This window comes from Heliconius melpomene, chromosome 20 (genome assembly GCF_056956725.1).
Source record: "Heliconius melpomene rosina isolate 202511_hmr_F chromosome 20, ASM5695672v1, whole genome shotgun sequence".
In the NCBI taxonomy this organism is placed as follows: Eukaryota; Metazoa; Arthropoda; class Insecta; order Lepidoptera; family Nymphalidae; genus Heliconius; species Heliconius melpomene.
In genome coordinates this window covers 9,269,137-9,292,869 of record NC_140408.1, presented here as the reverse complement: position 1 = coordinate 9,292,869, position 23,733 = coordinate 9,269,137, and the positions used below count along the sequence as shown (strand labels likewise).

General features: G+C 30.6%; 2 protein-coding genes across 3 annotated transcripts in view; both read left to right on the top strand.

Annotated features, from left to right (window-relative positions):
* Positions 1-3,698: 3,698 nt before the first annotated feature.
* On the top strand, positions 3,699-21,324 carry st (ATP-binding cassette transporter scarlet). Of its 2 annotated transcripts, none has more exons than XM_085204964.1 (14): positions 3,699-3,940; positions 6,600-6,792; positions 7,789-7,837; positions 8,023-8,072; positions 9,656-9,792; positions 12,821-12,991; positions 15,107-15,345; positions 17,395-17,590; positions 18,670-18,807; positions 19,178-19,405; positions 19,577-19,712; positions 20,048-20,153; positions 20,469-20,569; positions 21,038-21,324. In XM_085204964.1, exons 1-14 carry the CDS (start codon positions 3,845-3,847, stop codon positions 21,214-21,216), a joined length of 2,019 nt encoding a protein of 672 aa, XP_085061090.1. In that variant the 5' UTR covers positions 3,699-3,844; the 3' UTR covers positions 21,217-21,324. The 2 variants fall into 2 exon arrangements, with proteins under 2 accessions (XP_085061090.1, XP_085061091.1); XM_085204965.1 differs by lacking the exon at positions 3,699-3,940 and adding an exon at positions 5,582-5,660.
* Positions 21,325-22,275: 951 nt separating this feature from the next.
* The window catches only part of LOC146527863 (rho GTPase-activating protein 23-like), a 257,849-nt gene continuing 256,391 nt past the window's right edge, over positions 22,276-23,733 (top strand). Inside the window, exon 1 of the mRNA XM_085204396.1 lies at positions 22,276-22,681. The gene's annotated coding sequence lies outside the window, so the exon portion shown is untranslated. The remainder of the gene's footprint in view (positions 22,682-23,733) is intronic.

Sequence of the window (23,733 nt, the reverse complement as noted above, 5' to 3'; positions counted from 1 at the left end):
TTATTAATTAAGAATAATTTTCATTTCTTCGCTCTGGTATCGAGGCAAAGCGCGGCGTTGAGTTCCGAAACTCAACACGCAATGCCTCCAGAATTTGCAGGAAAGTGGCGAACTGAGTGAAGCTGATAAAAAACCTGGATAAGAGTATATTAAGGTCGTGGACTGTATTTCGTTAGAATGTTTTTGGAATTAATGAAAAAAACGGATGGATATAGAAAACTTTCAAATAAGTAAAAATAAAAGCTAAGTAAAATTTACTCTATAAAAATACCCTATCCTTTGATTGGCACCGACTCCAAAAATAAAATACTGTCAGCGTACAAATGTAAAAGTGGGTAGGTTTAGGAAAAAAAAGACAATAAAAGCAGTGGAATTGTGTCAAACGGAAACAGTTGCTTGTAGGCGGAAACCCTGATTGGAAGGTATCTAGTGTGTAGTGTTGTTATTGAGTGGTACATGTCACTTATTGTAATTACGTGGAACCTCTAGCCGAGTACGTTACAAACATATAGACGGTATGTATTTTTATCGTGTTATTTTAAAAACGCTAACCGCTTTCGATTTCTAATAATACTTTAAAAAGTAAACATTATACTTTAAAGTAATTAAAACAGTACTTTGTATTTTTCTAATTTTGCATATGTATGTATAGCTTTGAAGTGGGTTTTCATTAATTTTTGTAAGTAAACTTATTTGTTAGTAGATAAACGTTCTTAACTGTTCTTCAAATGGCATTCACATCATATTACATTTCAAAGAAGGAAGCCGCTTTAAAAAACCGATAGGGTTCAAATATCCATATATACAACCTACAACCTGTCACTCTGAAAATTAATCTATTCAAGCAAATATGATTTTTAAATTAATTAAATAGAATCTATATTCCCTCATGATGTGTATAGAATATGTAGTAAATGAACCAGTGTACTAAGCTAATAACGATAACTGTCATTTCGGACTACTGGAGCGGAATTATTGTCGAAATTTATACAACTGTCAAAATATCTAACTGTAAATATACTTTTTAAGGGGAATATGTTTCAAAAATTCTGACAAGAGTCACATAGACTCCATGATTCAACAAGGATACGGGGTGAGTACAGGCAGGTTCAAAGGTGTTAACGATTCATGAAGCTCAGGTTCTGACGAACGCGATGGTAGTAAAGTGTACAAATAGATTAATATTATTTAAATGTACAGCTCCAAATTTGTCTAAATTTGTCTGCAAAAATAACTAGTTGCTAAATTGCTACAGCTTGGATGTCATCAAATGATCTAGATTAAAATTTCAATTAGTTTAAACTTTTACGAGGTTACTAAAATATTATATTAAATTAAATATTTTTTTACCTTGTACCGTTTATTCTTGTAAAGATTAGATTACAGTATTTTATTTTATTATAAACTATAATTAATAACAAACATTAATAATTTATATTTTTACATTCTTTTCTAAGAAATATTAATATTTTATGTTATTTTATCTATATTTGATATACAACACTGGCTTCGTTCAAGTTTATTAAATTATGCGGTCAACGGCAACTACTATAATAAGTTAAGACCGCTTCAGTATGAGGCTTATATCAAATGAACTCAGCTTAGAAATACTGTCTTTCTATGACTAACGATCATAAATTTTCCTGTTTACATAGGGTACGAGAAAAATACTGATAATTTCACTTTTGTAAAATTTATGATGTCAGCTTAGTCTCTTTAAAGTAGCCATTAACTAAGACATTATGACACACGAACAATAATTATGTTGAGACTAAGTATAAAAGCGATGGAAAGTTGAGTAGCAGAATTCAACGCCACACTTTCGCCTGGAAACCAGAGCGTAAAAATTGAAATATAAAAATTTAAAATAAATATTTCACTTTCTCGAGTGGGGATGGAACCAGTTGGTTTTACAAACACACAATCTCCCGAATTCGAGTGGAAAGCGGAGAACGAACTATCACTCACACTCTGTCTTCACCTCTTTGTCTACCCCACTATATATAGGTGAAATCGTGAAGCTTAAAAAACATACATAAAAACATTTTATTGGGCAGATATACAATTATGTCCGAGTGTCATATCGGCGTTAAAACGTTTTTACAGTCTTATTATCCAATTTATTTTATAATTAACCATTTTATAGATAAAAGTGTTATTTAATTACATAAAATTACTTAATAATAACTAAACATTTTTCCCGTAAGCAATGTAGTATAGAACTCATACACAACGCTCATTCCTTCATTCATTCTAGTATAACAAATTTATATTAGCAATGCAGGTATGAGGTAACCATAAATTTTCATTTCCCTGGCCTATAAACAAACAAAATGTGGCACTTGATAATGTCACCCGACACTCATGTCTTAAAAATAGAGAGCGGAATGATCTATCGATCTATTTCGTAAAGTTAGTAAATATAATTAAATTTTTTGACACTATATGTATATAATTAAAAATGTTTACGAATTAGGATAATGACTTCTCGTTAAAATGTTGGGAAAGGAACTAATAGATTTTTAACTATTCATTTAGATTTGAAAATTGTTTTATAGTGGATTTTAAACTTATACATGTATTGGATTTGCATTTTCGCAAATAATAAACTTTCATAATATTTTAAACGAAACCCAGCACTTAATATCTCTAACGCCTCTTGGTAACCACCACGAGATCGAGACATTACATGTTCTTTTTTTTTTAAATCTTAGTAATTAACCAACGTAATGTAATAATGGTTAAGTAATTGAGAAAAAACAATCTCACGACATTTACATTTTACTACCTCTCGATAGAGGTCTGTCGATACACACACAACATTTTTATTACTTTTTTCCTCGTCTAATTAGTTATGTTAAAATTCTTAACGCCTCACATTACACGTTCTCCAGCGTATGGGGTAGGCTAGTGTCATAGATCGTAATGAAATGAACATCACTTAGTTTTATTTTTTTATGAAATTTGCATCTGGTGGAACTTAATATCATTAATATTAATATTCCCATGACTACTTTTTTATAGATAATTTTTTTATCTAATTACTATTTGACATCCTTTTGTCTTTTCTATAGATTTTGAAATAATTTATTAAGATTTTCATATCGCTATCAATCAATATCAGTTCTTTATAAAAGGACGATTAATCTTCTTTTAATTATCCGTCTCTTAGTCAGCTAGTGTCACGTTTATTTTAATTTAGTTAAATACTGACCAGAACAACTTGAACCTCATCTTGAGGAAATACTTAGATGCAAGGGTTCACTGAAGCTAGTCAAGGCGTAGGCAAACAGGTTTCTTCATACACGACTGTTAGCGAGTACCTACTTCCCATAATCCTACAGGTAGAGACTGTCAGTCTTATCGCGACCCATGCTAAGTTACTAGTTATTTCCGTGTCTTGTGAGATTGTTTTATTATAATGTAAATAGAAGTAAATTAATATTTTTAATTTCTCCATATTGTGTATAATTAAAAAAAATGTGCGTCACTTTATCATTATCAGTTTTCAAGATCATAGAGATACTATATCTTACTGATGCCTAAATGAACTTGTTGACACATTAAAATATTTTCATAGTAAAACTTCAATGGTCCTTTTAATTACAATAAAATATATATAGTTAGTTTCGTAAGACGATATTTGAAATTTTAGTCAAAAGGCCGTTTAAAGTTACCATCTCTTTCCACGTTGTGCCGCTGTCCGCTGTTGTCACTCGTGGGCGGCGCGTGCCTCGCTAGTTTGACTGACTCGTTGCGAGAATGTTACGTTTGAAAATATATTCGAAACTATTGTTTTAAACATTTTATTCTTGTATTTTAATATTTTCTGGTGAATAGGAAAATGAGTATGACGGAAAATATTGATGACGTGCCCACCAAGGAGCTTTCCGGTAGCTCGGCTTCAAGCTCTACTATTAACCGTGCGGACGACGCTCATGTAAGTATTTTTCGTTTTTCCTGAAATTTATTATAGAATTTTTTTTGGTGAAAATAAAAATAAATATTACCAAAAGCATATTATATATTTTTTGGATAAACTATTTAATATAATGTATATGTGTATTGACACTGTTTGTTTTTTAAATATTTAATGATACGCGATAGAATGTGTTTTAAAAACAATAGATTAAAATTAATCAATTATCAGATAAATTGCATGTCAGATAAATTGAAGTAAAAAAATTTTTACACATGATTTAGTTTCAATGCTGTTAATAATAATAATGTTAATAATACATAATGATGTAATGATTCATATTTCGATTAAAAATAAGGTAACGTGAAAAAATATGTAACAAGGAATAATTTATTAATTTGATAATGATAGCAAATATCATATACATTTTGTAAATCATTAAATAATATTACGTAATCGGATATAAAACTGAAGGTTTGTTTAATATGCTCAGGACCTAGATTGCGATATGTATCGAGATAATATAACTAGATTTACTATATTTTAATGTATCTGTTTCGTATAAAAATTTAGTGTTAATTACATGATTTTAAGTTCATGAACATGAACGTGTATAACCTATGTAATGGCTAAGAATGCAGAACACTACAGATATCTATAAAAACGTGGCATCTAATTATGACCGAAGAGCGGTAAACGAGAACCACCAATATTCATAACAGATATTATTTATCATTGAGTTTTTTCAAAGGTATCATTGACTATATTTTATTAAAAATATGAAGCTCAATCTCGCCAATAAATATAACCAAGAAAAGGTTAAAAGGTGAAATATCATTTAAAATGCTAATGTTATTATTTTAGCTAACAAATGCTTAATTAACATTTGACAATAACGTTTTCTTAAACCATTCCAAAAGACTAATCTTATGATTTATGTAAACTGCCGTAGAATACTTAGTTATATTTTCAATATATTAAACAAAAATTTGTTTATTTCCATTTAGATTTTTTTTTCCACATTTCACGTATAATATGGACTTGCATATTATATACATAATATACTATGTATATAATAAGATCCTATAATTAAACTGTAGGTTTATAACCCATTATAAATGAATTACAAAGAAAGTGTCGATGTTATAAAGGGATTTATGAAATTGAATATTTTGCTATTATTTAGTGACTCTTTATTACTTTAGTCTTGTTGTTTAGTCGATGGACGCATTTTCCAGTTCAAGGTAGTCTAATGGAACTAATTAATGTGACTTACATTGTAAACAATCGATATGTTTTGATGTTTATCGTTTAAACAACATTTCTATCTATATAAAAATATTGAAAGGTTAATAAATGCATTTTGTTAATTAGAAACATATGATGGATATTTCAATTAAAAATTAATTATATTTCAATTGCAGTTCTTTTGATGTAAGCTAAAAACTGAACTATGATTGTTACTAAAGTAATTATAAATTAATTAATTTCTATTTTTTTATAATAAACTTTTTTAAGCAAATTGAAATAAAACAATTTAACGTTGACATGTAAGAAACCTGTCGCGTTATAGGATAATAAAGGTACATTTAAAATAAAAAGATGGTATTCAAAATAATATATAGATACAAAAAAGTAAGGCCTGTTCAGGTCAGTCGTACTCGTGGCGTAGGGACACAAGCGTACGTCTCTTATCGCGACAGGTTGTGGGACGCGGAACTATTTCGTGAATATAATGCAGGTTAGTTTTGAGAGCATCAGCATTGGATACAGATATCAGTGTAAATGAAAAAAATATCAATTGAATAGACGATATGTGGCATCTTCAGCAAAAATGAGGAAGGAGCTCCTCAAGTGTTTTATATTGAGAGGTTAAATATAGAAAGAATAGTAAAAAAGAGTAGAATTACTGGATGTCGAAAAAGGAGATAAAGTGTCTCTTCTGTTCTATTTATTGATTATGGCGTTTCAAACGTGCCAATTGAGCACTAACCGCTAAAAGGAGATTGCAGGTTAAAAGATTTTCAAGATTGTCAATGTGAATGGTACTGACGTAAAGACGTATAAACGATAACTGGACCCTCCGAAGTTTCATTTTAGGGTTGATAAAAAACACGAGATATAAAAGTTGTGTACCTGTTGCTTACAGTCACACAGTAACGTTTGGCAAGATTCTTGCAGTACGATAATAAAAATACCTATAAAAATTTTGCCTTACTATCAAATTACTTGCTTCTTAATAAATTTACTGAAAATTAAATGAAATATTAAATTTATATATTTTACAAGTACCGTTGAGGTCATTGGATTAAAAAGTGGTATTAAAATGAAGAAATTTTTTTTTTGACAAAATCTGAAACTTATATTGGGTATTGCATAATAATTTTATCTTCTGCACTAATAAGACATAACTTACATACATATTCAAGTGTCAAGTTCTATGCTACTTTAATTCTTGTTTTAGTAACATAATAGCATTCTTACAAACCACAAATGACGAATAACTATTAGGGTAAACGGTATTAATAATATAAACGATCATTGTATAAATATTAAATATATGTAATATAATTATTATGTTTTTTACGAAATATTTTTAGTAAACATACTGCCAACTTTCATGCCACAATCGATTTAATCTATAATTTGCAAATTAAATGATATTCGGGAACTCCTTCAGGAACTACATCCACGAGACGTTATTTACGTGGACAGCGGGATAACTTACTCTAAGTATGACGAGCCCCTTTTCACTGAAGTAGAGGAATTGCTTGGCTCCTCACCTGCAGCACGGCCATGCACGTTGGTGTGGCGTGATGTCAGCGTACATATCAAACTCAAAGATGGCAAACTAAAAAGATTAGTTAATAATGGTAAGTTTAAATTTTAAAAATATATCGTCCCCTTAGTTTTGTTGTTTTGCTTTTTATATCATTTTAATATTTAAAAAATATCATATAAAACTTTTTTTTTTCATATAGTAGAGTTTGAATCAATTTTCGAAATTGTTTAAATTTCTTGATAATACATTAATATGTATTATCAAGAGAATAATACATTTATATTCTCGTAGTTTTTTAAAGACGTTTTTTATCTCTCCTTAGAATTTTCTCAACAGGACTGCCTGCTATCAGAGATAGCAGGCAGTTTCTTAGCAGTCTGTAACGTCTGACTAAACCGGGCCGTTGGTAACCGATCCTCACTCAGCGGAGTAGATATTATCATTTTTTCGTTCTGGTAAGAAGACAAAATGCGGTGTTGAATTCCACCATTCAAATACAAATTATTGTTTTCTTTTATACCCTTCGGTGCATGCATATATAAAGGAAACATATCATAAATAATATAATTAATGTGCTACATTATAAAACGAAATATAGTTTAAAATGCAAAGTACTCCGATCTTATTTTTTTACTACAACCAGTTTTTGGCAACTTTTAAGACATCGATTCAACTAAACGTTTAAAAACGTGTTTTTGCAATTACTTCGATGTTAAGGCAATGTGGTTTTATGGTACAAGTTCAACGATTTTACATAATGCTATACGTTATTTGTTGTTATTGTTACATAATATCGTTATATAGCATTTTTCCTACTAATAAGACACAAGCGTGTAATTGTAACGCGGTTGTGGATTCGATTCTTACTCGAGGAATGAATTATTGGCTCCTCTGGTACCAAATTATTGGCAAAAGCGGGGCGTGAGTTTCGCCATTTAACATGCAATGCCTAGAAAAATTCGAAAAAATTCGAAAGTGGTGAACGTAGTGCCTTAACACTAGATTTCTCTGCCTACCCAGCGGTCGCATTAGATAGGGAGGGATAGATTATATTAGGTTGGTAGTTAAAACTATTTTTCTTTTGCAGTGAGCGGTATTGCCAAACCAGGATCGTTAGTGGCTCTTATGGGCCCTAGGTAAGTGTAATTTCAATATTTAAAATTATATGTCTGTTTATAATATAACTAGCCTACCTGGACTATTGAATATCTGTTATCAATTGAGTGTCAAGTAAATAAAGATAAACTTATAAGGGATTGATAAGACTAAACGTAAATAATATTCCTTATATTATGCCTCTAATTTAATGTAATTTTTACAGCGGTGCCGGGAAAACAACTCTGATGACAGCATTGGCTCACCGAACTCCAGGTACTATTTTGAAAGTTTTAAAATTATAATAAACGTGTCCTTACCTTCATGAAAGAAATTAACAAAATGATTGGCCTTGTTGTAATTGTATTTAAAAGATATTTACCGGCAATGTAACTTAATTGAATTATGAAATATAACTTCGTTTTTGTTTCTAGAATAGAAGGAATATTCTTGTCATTTTCTATATCATACATATCCTTTTATACGTACTTTTATTCTAAGTTTATTTATTTTATTAGTTTTAAATTTTAAATATTAATAATAAAAACATTGTTCACTAAATTGAATTTTCAATTATAGAAAAATGTTAATATTTTTCGTTATACATTCAAAAAATTTGCATTTTGAGGCATTTCGTAATATATAAAAATATATAAAATTAATAAAACTTCTTTATAAATTTATCAATTTTGAAACGGATACGAAAAACTCAAAAATGTACAGTGCCTATTTTAGGAACAAAATATTAATACTATTAACATTTTATTATGTTAATAGTATTTAATATTATGTCTGCCTGACACGTGCCAAGACCAGATTTATTTTTACAAATTTATATTTTTCTAATAATTATTTTGAAACTAGTTTTTTTGATAATATAAAAATTATTTTTTTGAAAAAAGATGCGACATTTTTATCTTTTTGAATTTGAATAAGTGTAATAAAATGTAAAATTGTAGATTATTTTTTTTTGTATAATTTATCAATCTATTAACTGGCTATTATTTCCTAGTGAGAGACATAATGTATTTAAAAATATATTTTATCAAATTTGATCTTTTATCAAGTGGTTTTTTATTATAATTATACTTTCAATTTCGAATCAGCTATTAGCGAGCGAGATGAAAAATAAATCACTGGAATAAAAATTTAAAAACGAAAACTTAAATATTCTATGTAATAAACAAAATTATATAAATTAAGAAAAAAACTAAAATAGCCACACATAATGCTAATGTTATATATAAAGACTACCCTAAAAAGATAAGCAATTATATGTTATTCAAATTCGAAATATTCTTTATTCAAATAGACTATTATACCCACTTTTAAATCGTTTTTTTAGCTTCACGCTTTATCCCGCACACAACAGGGTAGTCATAGTGAAATACATTGTTCTTCATTTAAACAGACTTTCACACACAAATTTAAATAAAAATGAAATATATAGATAATAGTTAAATATCAAAATTAATTTTAATATTTAATATTTTCTATTTAATAATTTTGAATCGTTAAATGAAAATTAAGCTAACACCGGCTCAGAAAGCAATTCTGTTGAGAAGAGCCGGCACCAAACTCAACGGTTGATATTTTCAATTTCAATGGTACAATTTAATTATTTTATACGAAATTCGTACAATGCTACCCTGCATGACATTCATTAAAAATAAATTCCATACATTGCTTATCATGTCAGTATTCTGGGACAATATAATAAGCATTATAACAATATAATAGTGTTTTTTAAAAAACATCTTAGCGCTCTAGCTAATTAAGCTATACCTTCTTTTCGGGCTCTAATTCCCACACACAAAACATAAAATAAACGTAATATATACTTCCTTTTTTATTACAAGAGGGAACCATTGTTGATGGAGAGATAGCAATGAACGGGCTGCCAGTAGGCGACTTTATGCATCGGGAAAGTGGCTACATGCATCAAGACGAACTTTTCGTGGAAAATCTGACTGTTATGGAACATTTAACTATTATGGTGAGTTTTCGTTACATTATTATTATATATGTTTTGATTTTTAATTTGTATTAAACTAATAAATATATAGCAGGTAGAAGAATTTGTTAAAAAAGCAATTTCATACTTTTTCACCGCATAAAGCAAAGAAGGTAAAGATAAAAAAAATATGCATAAGGTCCATAAATTTCACTTAAAAATAATAATAAAAGCACAAGAGTTACTTTAGAATTTATAATATAGGTATGGATAAGATTTTTTTATAAATCTTTATATAATAAAATTTCAAAAATCGTGTTGTCTTTCTCTTTTCCCGTATACAATTCTATCTTACTAGCTAGACAGAGAACGCTCTAAATATGAAATTTTCTATTTACACTAACATTATCGTATTTCGTACCTCTTCTTAATACGCCATGAGAATCCATATAAGAAGAATTCTGTGTTCTTTATAATTTTGATACACATGCCATCCAAAATTGTTATTCCGTCCTAATCAAAATAAAATAAAAAATACACGAAACTAATGTAGATTTGATATTTCATTATTATCTTGGCTCGTGCTATATACGACAACTATTTATATTAAATGGAGAAGAAACGGGTTTGCTATTGCCTTCCATTTTTTTTTAAATCCATTAATTTTTATGTCCTAAATCAAGGATTCGTCCAATGTTTTGTAATCTTAATCTTATTTGAATGTTAAGTTACAATAAATATTTAAATAAATAACTTCACACACGTGCCCGTATAATTTGTATTTTATTTCACAATATATATGAAAAATTTATAAAAATAATAGATTTATTAATTTTTTTAATTTATTCATGGAAAATAATACAACTTTAAGTTTTCATTATTGTTTCACGAAAATGTCACGTTGCACTACATTACATTAAAGCATTTAAATACAATAATGGTAATGTTGGAATCAAATTGGGAAAATTAGAGGTAGCAAACCTTACATTTTTTTCTATTTTGTCCGTGACTTTGACCTTATTTTCGATTAAAATCGTGGCCAAGATCTAAATTTATTTAAATTTGTGTTATTATATATTATATTATTTATATATTTTATATGCTTATAAAAATTATGTTTTCAATACAACCAGATTGTATAGAAATTGGACTTTTAGTTGCTCAATTGAGATGTACCTAGCTAAATAAAGAGAATGGTTTTATCAGCAATTTTTAACGTCACCACAACATCTTCATACGCATATGCTGTCTCAAAAATAGTTTTTGTCATTCTTCAGTCACTCATTCTCTTGACGTGCCCAAAACTCTTGAGCACGTTCTTCGTTTAAGCTGTCACATCCTCGCTAGTACTAGCTGTTTATTATTATACGCCCAATGTTAATAATCAATCCTAATCCATAAATTGCAACCATAGATTGAAGTAGACAGAGATGGAAGACGGCATGCAGGTTAGTGATTGAATAGACATGTCGGACAATACAAGATTGACGTTAACTGGAGATAGGAGATACATTATTAACATTGGGCGATAGCAGTATATCTCTTACGGATACGATCAGCTAAACGGACTGTACATAGTCTGTAATTTTAATTCGTATATTTTTTTAGCCGAATTAAAAATCTATGATAGTTTATATTAAATAAAAAAATATTAAATATTTAGAGATTTTTTATTTTTTTTTTATTTTAATCTGTAGGTGTTCAGTTTGCCATTTGATATTTTTACGATCAACTGATACTTTTCTTGTAAGAAATACCAAACGATTAAAATGTTCTACATGTCATAACTATCAGCATCACTCTACTTACGTAGAAACTATTTTTTCGTCTGCTACTAATAAACATGTACGTATCAATAAAAGAATAATCGTAAATATTTTCAAGTGTCACATTTCTATCGCGCGAAGCACTAGATTTGTGGTTTCACGCCGGTATTCGGTTACAGCTCTTAAAGCCAGTGACCTGGATTCAAAGCCCGGATTATTCTTAATTATAGAAGCCCTTATTAAACGCGTAATAAAATATACGAAATTTACATTTTTCTATTTTAGTAGGATTAGGTTTCAAATCCTACTATTAATTAACTACCTACATTTTTGTATAATTGTTTACGGATATATGTATATGTTTTTTATAACTTCACGCTACATCCCGCATATAGCACACTGGGCAGAGGGAACATGAGAACCTAGTTAGTTAAGACTCTCCGTTTCCGTTAAGACACGTTCCCCATTTTCCGCCGATCTCTGGAGGCGTTATTTGTTGAGTGATATTTCCAAATTTGAAATTTGAATATTCCTCGAGTGGAATCGAACTGTAACCTGTCACGTTTACAATCAAACGCTCGTGCCTCTGGGCCAAGACCCTAGCCTCGTTTACGAAAATATATTATTTAAAATTATACTTGAACAGAGAGGCTCGAATAGCTAATAAATTGTCGTTAGTATTGACAAAGCTTTTAGTATGTTTTTTAGCAAAAGAGAGTAAAACTTTGTAATCTCTACCTACCTACTTCAAAAGGTGACACCGGATCCCACAATCCTTTAACACAACAAAAACGAAAATTACAAACGTAGGAAGAATTGAGCCTGAACCCTTATCAATATACAATTTACATATTTTATTACGATTTTTTCGGATATTGCATTGGATTATGGGTCTGTAAGCCTAGCCAGGCTAAGGTCCACATCCGCTCCTTTTAAGAGATACATTTGTATTGTATATCTATATTTTCTTCTTCTATATATTATATACATATACAACGACACAGTATAAATATTTCGTTAACTTCTGCTTATGACCCAAATGAAGCATCTCTTTGAACACTCTTTCACTATAAATTTAATATATGCCTAACTCTTGTATGATTCGTGCTATTGCTACTGCTAATTGGACTTTTAACGCATTACTTTAAATCATCTCAATATATATGTAAATTTTAAAATAAATGTATGTAATAATATATCAATATTTATTGTTATCGTTACCAAATATGAACATTTGATTGTTCCGTTATGATAAACAGGTACAATATTAAATGGATGTAGATAACACGTGTATTACTGCTTAGGCTCGTCTCCGTATGGATCGCCGTACTACGGCCTTGGCCCGGAGAAGGAGGGTCAATCAGCTAATGCGGCAGCTATCCTTGTATAATGCGAGGCACACACGCCTTGGAGGGCTTGACGGGCTGAAAACACTTTCAGGTGGCGAAAGAAAACGTTTAGCCTTTGCTACAGAGGTGAGTGTTTTATGAGAATTAATTAATAGCTGTTATTATTAAATAAAAAGACCTTAAACGTATCCCTAATAGCTAAAATAATTTTAGTTTAAATTTTAAATAACAATTTTTAATCTATACGTCTGCAGCTGTACTAATAAAAGGCGAATATATAAGTGTAATGTCGAATTTATAAATAAAATATACAAGTAAAATACAGAAATGTATTTAATTAATGCTAATACTAATTAAATCATAAAGTTAATTTCAAGCAACATTATCTAGACATTTTTTAATGATCTGGTTCAGTGACTTTAGGCAGATTAAATATTATATACCTATAATGACAGTCAAAAACAGGATACGTGAATGGGAATTTAATTGTAATAAACATAAAGCATGATAAATAGATCCATAACTACACGATCTATAAATTCCGCCTAAAACCACCGGCAGGTTGTGGGTTCGATGCCCGCTTGAGGAAATGAAATATTTATTTAAATTTACATTTTTTCGCTCTGGTGTCGAGGCACAGCGCGGCTTGAATTTCGCCGTTCCACACGCAATGCCTCCAGAATTAGACGGAAAGTGGGGAACGGTGTGTTCTAACACTAGGTTCCATCTGCCTACTCTGCTGTCTGCGAGATACAGAGTGAAGTTGATTTATTTATTTATAAAAAAAGAAAATACGCCTCTATAATAAAACAGTATACATACGTGTAAGTGAAAAGTTCATGAACTCTTCTTGCGTTATTAAACTATAGATAAGCACTACTATAAAAGGGCCTTTATACTTGAATGCCGTTGCACTTGCTCTGATCTCCGTTATCTGAATTCTCGAAAAACTTCAGGACATAACCGTTATTAATGTTCTTGTACCGTTTATTTGCGGCATAATTGATGACAGAGCTATACTTACATTTTATTTAAAAAATATTTCGATTAACTATAAAATAATCAGCTTCACGATGTATCATATGTATCCCGCACACAGCAGGGTGGTTAGGTAGAGGGAACCTATTGTTGAGACACTGCGTTCTCCTTTTTTCCCTGAATTCTGGAGGCATTGCTAGTTGAGTGGCGGAACTCAACGCCGCGACTTGCCTTGATACCAGAGCGAAGACAGGAATATATAAATTTAAAGAAATATTTTATTTCCTCGAGTGGAGATTGAACCCACGTCAAGTTTTGTGTGCATTCACACACCTGTGTCACTGCGCCACGCTTGGTCTCCAGGTCTTGATTAATTAGTTTTCGATAAATTAGTTTTTAAATATGTGGTTTATATTATAATATAGTCATAATAGTCGCTATTAGTATATGGAACCTGGCGTACTTGGAATGTACCTCCATGAATAATTTGAAGACTAATGAAGACTAAAATAATGTTTATTTGCATGTGTATCTTCGTTTACGAGTTTTAAATTATATTTTCTATTTGCCTAAACAACGTTAGACATTATATTAGTTACTCGTCTCAGTACACAATATATCTAAATTTTGGTATAAATAAAGATATAGTACATGATAAAAGTGAACGAAATTATGTATAGGCTCTCACGCAACACTGTACCACGTCATTGAAACCTGTTACAACATATGCCTACGAATAAATTTACATTCAATATGCATATATAACCAATATACAATTAATTAATTAATTATACCACAGATTCAAAATGTTTTCCAGTAAAAACGTTCATAGTCGTAGCAGAGCTTATACATAAATAAATAGTAATAATCCATAGATTAGGTTTATATAATATATGATATAACTATGTATGTATACTGTTTTATAAATTACACCATTATGTTATTTTTTTTTGTTTTTAATAACAGTTTATTCTTTTAGTCTCTTACCTCTACTATAAGTAGAGGTAAAAGACATTTTTTTAGACAAAATAGTTTTATTATGAAAAATAATTTCCTCTATTTTCATTAGTTAGTAAATTGGAAAAAAATATAGGAACAATATTTCGCTTTATATTTTTTGTTCAGGGAAAAATATACAAAACAAATTAACGTAAAAGTACTATAAAAATTTAATATTAAGTGTAAAAAAATATTTATTTGAATGGACACGGGCACATCGCAAAGCTACAGCTAACAACACCTAATTAAACTTTTATCTTACAGTTATTAATCGACCCTGGACTTTTATTCTGTGATGAACCAACAACTGGACTGGATTCATCATCAGCTCAAAAATTGATGACTCTCCTTCGGGCGAGTGCGGTTCAAGGGAAGACTGTGATATGCACCATACACCAGCCGTCGTCGGAGTTGATGGCGCTGTTTGACAAACTCGTACTCTTAGCTGAGGGTAGAGTCGCTTTCGCTGGAAATGCTTCGGCGGCTCTCAGCTTTTTTGAAAGGTTCGTTTATTTTTTATTATTCAGCCCGTCGTGGCGCATGGGCAGAATATTTGATTCCCACTGGTGAAAATGAAATGACCAGAATGTTGTAACACTATGTTAACAGGTTCCTTCTGCCTATCCTGCTTTGCGCGGGATACAGAGTGAAGCAAAAAAAAGTTTAATAAGCTTTTACAAATTTACGATTTATTTCGCATATAGCAAGTTTGGCAGACAGCATCAAATATCATAGGTATTTCCGTTTTAGTTCGAAATATTGAGTGTTGAGTGGCAGAACTCAACGGCGCCTTGTGTCTTATAAAGTCAAAGAAGTGAATATTTTTTCACTGGAGAGAGAACCCAGAGGTCATGAACCTGTTTACAGTCACACGTTGGCCCTATGTACCAAATGGCCTTAAGCTGGATTTAAATATATAATTACAAAACAAAACTTGTGTTATCATATACTAAATCTAAAATTAATTCAACCTGCCACGTTGTATTTACACATTTTAAAACGCTAAATAAAAATACCATAATGTTAAAAAAGAAATTTGACTTAAAGAATTTTAACGTATCGTATTTTTAATTATATTATATACTTTCTATAAGTAGATTATATAATTTGTCTAACAAGTATGCACGTCAACGACATAGGCATCGGAATTTGGAACAAGAAATTATTCAAGGTGATCATTTATTTAAATGAACGATCAAAGAACTGGAGAATGAAAAAAAATATATAATAAATAAAAAAGTGCTGATAATAATCTCACCTATTATAGTTAAAGATTATGCTTATGATTGTATTAAGAATAAATCTGTATAATTTTATGAATCAACTCTAGAAAAAATATTTTATGATAAAATAAAAAAAAGAACGTCGGAATGTTCATAGTCTAACTCTACTCTACTCTATCCTCTTCCTTCCTTCCTACCTTCTTATTTATATATATTTTATTAAATATATTTAAATAAATATTCGTATAGTTAAAGTGGGCGAAACCGCGCGGGGGACGCTAGTAAATAAAATAAAATAAGTTTTGCTAATACATATTTGTTAAATAACGTCTGAATCAGAAGAACATAAATATTACTAGAAAAGATTAATGTCATTTAAAATCAGTCGCCATTGCACCAGCCGGTTTGAAGATGTTGGAAATGTGTTTTTTTATTAAATACATATATATCATATAAGCATTTTTATGATTGTAGTCTTCAAGACCTTGCTGTCTAGACATATCTATGGGACCGGCATTAGTCCTATGATCTAAATGACGTTCATTGGCCTTAATGAGGCTTTCCGATACTATTCCCTAGTATCGGCGTTCAAGGGCTTGTCGCTTACTCATTGTTTACTATCAGGAAAAACTATTTAGTTTCAAACACCTCAAGTTTTTTGATTCTGCCACCTAAAACATTATTTTCTTTTAATAGACATTTTTTTATTGGAGAGATTGACTAACCTCTCTGTCTTACTAGTCTAATGCGGGACTCGTGTGAAATACTGTACAATATCACCATTACCAATTTTATGGTCTTATATTGCATGCAAATATTTTTTTCTTTTTATTAAAAAATAATGTTGATTGCAGTTATAGGGAAAATGAAACAAACAAAACATTATGTGATAAATTAATATCGTCTTATCAAATATAAAAAGAACACGAAATAAAAAATAACTCGTTGAATATTTTAGATGCATAATGCTTATGGATCTTCAAAAAAGTTGCTCAATAACTTGTTTTTTGGAAGTAGGTAATTTTAGCAATAAATTCTGTGGTGGAACCTTTTTAAATGTTAATTATTTTCAACTCACAAGTATTTTAACTGGGATAATATTCAAATTAAAAACCTTGTTATTTTAAAGTACCTTTTAATATTTTAGGGAAAGTTTCACAAGTTTAATCGTTTGGATTTTTCTTTGGTTACTTTTAATAATTACTGTATTGTTGATTATTTTACTTATTGTTGTCTGTTATTTTCTTCAGAAAACGTTGAGTTAATTTTTGAACCAATAAATACAAAAAAATATCTACAAAAAAATTAAAATAATAACTCTTTTTACAGCTTAGGCTACCAATGTCCCATCACATACAATCCAACAGACTACTTTATAAAAATCCTCGCCCTCACCCCTGGGTCCGAGGGTGCATCTCGACAAGCTATTAAGAGTGTTTGCGACAGATTCGCCGTCAGTGATGCTGCTAAAGAACTGGATATGGAGATACAATTAGAATTCCATCTCATGGATCACGAGGATGAGGTAAGAAATTATTATGTAGTAAGAAATCTTGGATGACGAAGGATGATTATACTCGTTTCCTCGGTTTTCTATTAAATTAGTCGTGGCGCAAGGGCACAAGTGTGTGACTGTAAACGCGACTGGTTGTGGGTTCGATCCCCACTCGAGGAAATGAAATGTTAATAGTATTCTATTTGAAATGAAGTATTTGGTAGTAGTCAGTACATGATAGAATTCCCCATTGTTGCCATATGAAGTAATAGTGGCCACTTGCATATTGTGGATGTCATGATTTTCATACATTATCTAATAATTATTATAATCGGAATTTTCAGCTATAAATGCAAGAATTTGCTTGTGTTGAGTGAGTGATAGAAGTCAAAACTCAGCGCGGTTTAATGATTTTTTTTGTAAAAATATTTAACACATTTATTGTTACTTTTTTATATTATAGATTTGTGTGTGATTATATTATGTTATAATACTTATTAATATTTCATATTTACTATATAATAGCATTCGGAATAAAAAAATAAAACAATAATATTTATTGGTTTTTATTAAATAAAATCATTAAGCATAATGTTATAATTACGACGGTCAATTCGTATAAGTACTTAAAACACGTACATTATTACAACTTTCATTTTGGCATATATTTCAAATAAATAATTTACTTAATTTTAAAATTATAATTATTTTTTTCAAAAATCAAGGTTTTTTAAATTGCTAACTACAAATCCTGTCAATGAAAGAAATCAATGCACATAAAAAGTAATAAAATAAGAATATTAAAAATAATAGCTTTTTAAATAATAAACGTCGTACCTACATCAAGGATTTAATTATCTTATTGCCAAGTTTGTGGTCTCCGAATTTAAATTTACATATCTATAACATTCCACTTGCTGGGAATTGGAGACTCGTCTACCTGTGGCCGATAATGAAGTTCAGACCTTCAAGAATATTGATCTGATCGTAAGACACTACGATGTCACATTCTATATAATATGTGTTATAGTTATAAAAAAGAATATCTTTTGTAAAAATATTTTATCAAAAAAATATTAGTACATATTTTCATTTTTAAAATATTTCAGGAAACAAAGCGATCAAAATTCAATAACAATTTCAAATCGCCTTTTCTCCATACTAAGATCATTTGGCTCGTGTACCGATACCTACTTATAATACTGAGGGATCCAAGAGTGCAATTTATACGAATATTACAGAAATTGGTAAGCGTTGTTTCATATATATTTTGGATTTTTTATTTAAAAATTAATAATATTATAGAAACGATTTTTAACACAATTTTCAAATAAATTAGCCAGAAATATCTTATCAGTCATGGTTGTTTAATCCTTAACACTATTTAAACCGAGATTGTTAGTTGAATTCTCAGTTTGAATGAAAATTTCTTTAAATATTATTTGGATAACTACCTAATATTTCATCCATTCAATTTTATGTCAAAGAATATAAATACACCGAATACAGTAGCTGTCATTTCATTACAATAAAAACATTTTTTTCTAGTCTCCAAGTCCAATTTTTTAAATTATATTGTATTAATTAGCATAATAAATATTTTTTTGATGCTTCTAGGCTATAGCCCTTACAGCTGGACTATGTTTCATAGGAACAGCGCGACTTACCCAAGCCGGCATACAAGATGTCCAAGGGGCTGTGTTCATAATAATTGCTGAGAACACATTCATACCAATGTATTCAGTACTTCACATGCTTCCTGAAGAGTTTCCTATGTTACATAGAGAACTAAGGGCCGGGCTGTATACAACGCCGATGTATTATGTGTCCAGGATGATTGCTTTAGTAAGTTTTTATAAGTAGTAACGTAAAATCCCATTTTCTAACATTCCTATAGGAATTTTGAAAAATATTCTCTCAGTGCCCCACTACAGTCTACGTTAGGTATTTACAAAACACAATATAACACCAAAGTATATAAAAATAAACTATAATAAATGTATATTTTGCCCACAGTTCCCTGGTCTAGTGATAGAGCCGACGTTGTTTACGCTGGTGGTGTACTGGATCGCAGGGCTGCGGGCGACGTTCTATGCGTTCGGATACACTGTATTTGTATCAATCCTTGTGCTGAATGTTGCGATCGCATGCGGTAAGTTACTTTTATTAAAAAATCTTTTTTAGGTTCACACTGTATCACGTACACGGTAGGGTAGGCAAAGGGAACCTAGTGTTATGACACTGTTCCTCATTTTTCGCCGGATTCTGGAGGCATTGCGTGTTGAGTGGCGGAGCAATTCCGTGCTTTGCCTCGAGATCAGAGCGATGAAAGGAAAATATAAATTTCTACTAAATATTCAATTCTGGTGGGGTCCATAACATAATACGTAATACTTTACTTTATTTTTTCTGACTTCTCCATAATAACGAGGAGACTAAAACGATATAAACAAAAATTAAACAATACTTATACCTATATTGTTATAGGATCATTCTTCTCTTGCGCATTCGGGTCGATGCCGCTGGCGATTGCTTACCTCGTGCCTTTTGATTACTCTTTAATGATGACTTCGGGGCTCTTCATCAAACTAAGGTACTTTATTAACTTTTTTGTATTTCTTACTTCAAAAACGATTGAATAAGAACTAGGATTGTAATTTGCTGTAGTTAATTTTTTAAAATATTTAATTTGTTATTTTATTCTAGAATACGGCTAACCAATAATACTGCAAGCAATGGTTGATGGTTGAAGAATAACAAATTAATTGAAAATAGTTATTTATGACTGTCAACCTTTATATATAGTAGTCTCTATAGAAATAAAGTGCCTATTTTATCACAAACTTCTTTAGTTTTAATACACATTACATTCAATAGTAAAATTATTTATTATTTTTTTAAATTTCAGTTCAATACCGAAATATATATCGTGGATACGCCACTTATCCTGGCTGATGTACTCTAACGAGGCGATAAGTATTTTGCAGTGGGATGGAGTTCAAAATATAAGTAAGTTTTTTTTTATTAGTAAAGGTGTGGGAGACATTGTATACATTTTAAATATAAATAAAAAATAAAAGTATAATTAACTTCCATGAATACTCCAAGTCACAAAAATCGAATCATAAAACGTTTTTGGGTTGTTTGTAAACATTTCTTAGAATCCAGGTATAATTGTGCGGGATGGGCTTTCCCAGCAAAAACATTGTTACAAAATTTGTCAACACCTGTCCTTTAGGCAGGTTGAACGAATAAAAAAGATGTAGGTAATATTTATATTTCAAACTGGTTTAGTTTGCTTATGGATATAGATCTTAAAGATCCAGCCAGGACGTTAGCTTGTCCCTTTTTTTACCTAATCTAAAAAAGTTTTGCCTTTTTAATTTTAAGTAGCAATATCTTAGAGAATTATTTATTATAACGTACGAATAAAACTAATTATTCAACTTTAATTTTAAACTTGTGTTTTATTTACAGCGTGTTCCCCAGACCCAGCTGGCCAGGTGCCATGTCTGAGCAACGGCGACGAGGTCCTGGAGGTATACGACTTCGAATCCAATAAATTTTGGGTCGACATCGCGGCTCTAGTCGCCTTATATCTCTCTTTCCATTTACTCGCTTTGGTGGCTCTCCGTTATCGCACCAGGAGAAAATAATTGTATTTTGTATTGTGTGTTAAATGAGAAAATATTATGTTGCTGTTATTTAATGTGTCGTATTAAACTGAATATACTTTGATAATAATGAATAAATAATTTTAAATATATGTCTGTTTTATTCCAATTATTGTGTTATTTCAATTAACATAAATCGATTTTTCGGCAATACTCTGCAACACCTAGATGCTCTAGATCCTAGTACCTATTTATTTAACTAAAAGGTTTTCCAAGAAACTGTGAGTTTTAGTACAATTACAGTTATCTTGTTATAAAATGTTAGAGAAATCGAAGTAGACTCAAGATCTGAGACAATTCCGATTCCTTTTAGAAGTAATATACTATGACTTAATAGACCTTATATGGTTTCTTTTGTGTCAACCCTTAATGTTTTTGTGGCTTTGCAAGAATAGTTTTATAGAAATCGTATTGCTACGACATTGTTTTGAGTTTTGTGTCGGGGCCAGAGAATATTTTCAATTCAATATAATAAAAAATGTATTAGTTAATACATATTTTTTTAATTACAACTGATAATAAAAAAATACAATAAATTATGAATTATTTAAAAATATCACAACACATTATTAACAGGCCGTCGTGGCGCAGCGGCATAAGGGTGTAACTGTAACGCGACGGCTGTGGGTTCGATCTTCACTCGAAAAAGTGAAATATTTATTTACTTATTTATTTATATTTCTATTTTCTCGGCGTTGAGTTCTGCCACTCAACATGCAATGAATGCCTCCTGAATTTCAACTGCAAATTGGCAGCCTTTGCTGTAAATTAACATTTTTCAACACAAATTTATAAATAATATTTATAAATAATTATAAATTCGTCCATAATTTTGTTGTAGCGACACCTATCGACGTCTTTAAGAAACAAAACTCATGCACACTAGCGACATCTGTAAAAATATTATATCACATTAAATAACTTTAGCACAGTACTTATCAAATTAGTATATTCACTAAAGAAGTTCTCTATGTTTATCATAGATGGCGCCAGTTTCAGTAATGTTTTTTAACTGACAGCCAGGCTTGCAAGGCAACGCAAGCGTAGTTCAAATTCATCCGCCATATTCGTCGTGTCAGACGAGGTGCAGTGCACGATCGTGTCATGTTTTATCGAAAATCTCACACAATTTATGACATAGAGTCTTCCTTGGTGCTCTCTTTATACAGGAGACTCTGAAAATATGCGATACAATGGTGTTTCGAATGGATACTCGTGTCGCTTGTTGAGAAATAAACGTGCAACGAACTGTGCATTCGTGTGTTTATGATAACAGCTTTAACTTTAACCGTCAATCGCGTTTTGTTTTTTATTCGCAACTGGTAAAAGAGTGAGTGCTATTATGCAAGTTAACATAACAGTGACCTTCGATTTCGTGACCGTGCTTAAGGTGCTTTTTGAGGTTAAAATGCAGCTTGGATTTTGAGCGACTGCGCCGAGCCATCAGGTTAGTGAGACATTTAATAATTTTATCTGTGTACTTCTGATAACACAAAGTGTTTATCAATGCTCTATTTATTCGATTATATGAATTATTCAAGATCCGTCCGCAGCCGGCTTACGTTCATTTACATTTCGACTCGTTACAACTTACATGTTATAAGTTATTTTCGAAACCCTTATTACGATAAGTAAATTCTAATCTCTCAAAAATTTCTTTAATTTAACAACTTACGAATTTACTATATAAGTATAAAATTAAAGCTATGTTCAATAGTAATAAGAGTTGCTCAATTGTCGGTTGGGGCTAAGCGCTCGAAGGTGCACGGCGGCGGGAATGCAACCTCACGGCTCACGGCGGGACGTAAAAAGGGACTTAACTAAAACAAGCTGCCCGACGACGCGTCTTTGCTTAACCAAATAGTTTTTGTACAATCCAACTGGCTACCAGCGTTACAGTTAACGGGATAGCTGTCCTTTCAAAACATTTACTCTTATACAACATGACTGACATAAGGCAAATAACTATATATGGACTAATTTTCTAGAAATTGATTTAAAATTGGCCTGGTGGTTTTGTGGTTATCGATATTTAGTACAAAACTGGAGGCCATGAGTTCTATTTTTATGTTAAGCATTAGTAGCAGTCGATTTACACAATAAATTTATCCATGGTAATAGGACATAATATATTCATATATTTGAATAACACCATATGGCTCTACCTTACACACATCAAATATGGATATAGACAGAAAAATTGTATGTATTGCTCAAATATATTTATTTTTTGTCAAAAAATTGTAATAAAAAGATTATACGTAAAAAAACTAATAATATATTTAAATTTCTGCTATTATTTTCCAACTCGGTGTAGACATTATTTGGTCCGTAACGCTTTTGGAGTTAACTCTAAATACAAAACAGCAGTTCAACGCCCACGTGCCAGGGCTTACGTCATATAGCGGTAACACTTGTACATACTAATTATTTAAACGTAAGTCTTCCTTTCCTGTATACTTAATTCAAAGTATCGTGACGTAGACCTTGCTAATACGG

Coding starts and splice junctions, on each gene's coding strand:
- st (XM_085204964.1), top strand. CDS start 3,845: ATGAGTATGACGGAAAATATTGATGACGTGCCCACCAAGGAGCTTTCC. Junction 15,346..17,394: donor GCTCTCAGCTTTTTTGAAAG/GTTCGTTTATTT, acceptor CTCTTTTTACAG/CTTAGGCTACCAATGTCCCA. Junction 17,591..18,669: donor TCATGGATCACGAGGATGAG/GTAAGAAATTAT, acceptor AAAATATTTCAG/GAAACAAAGCGATCAAAATT.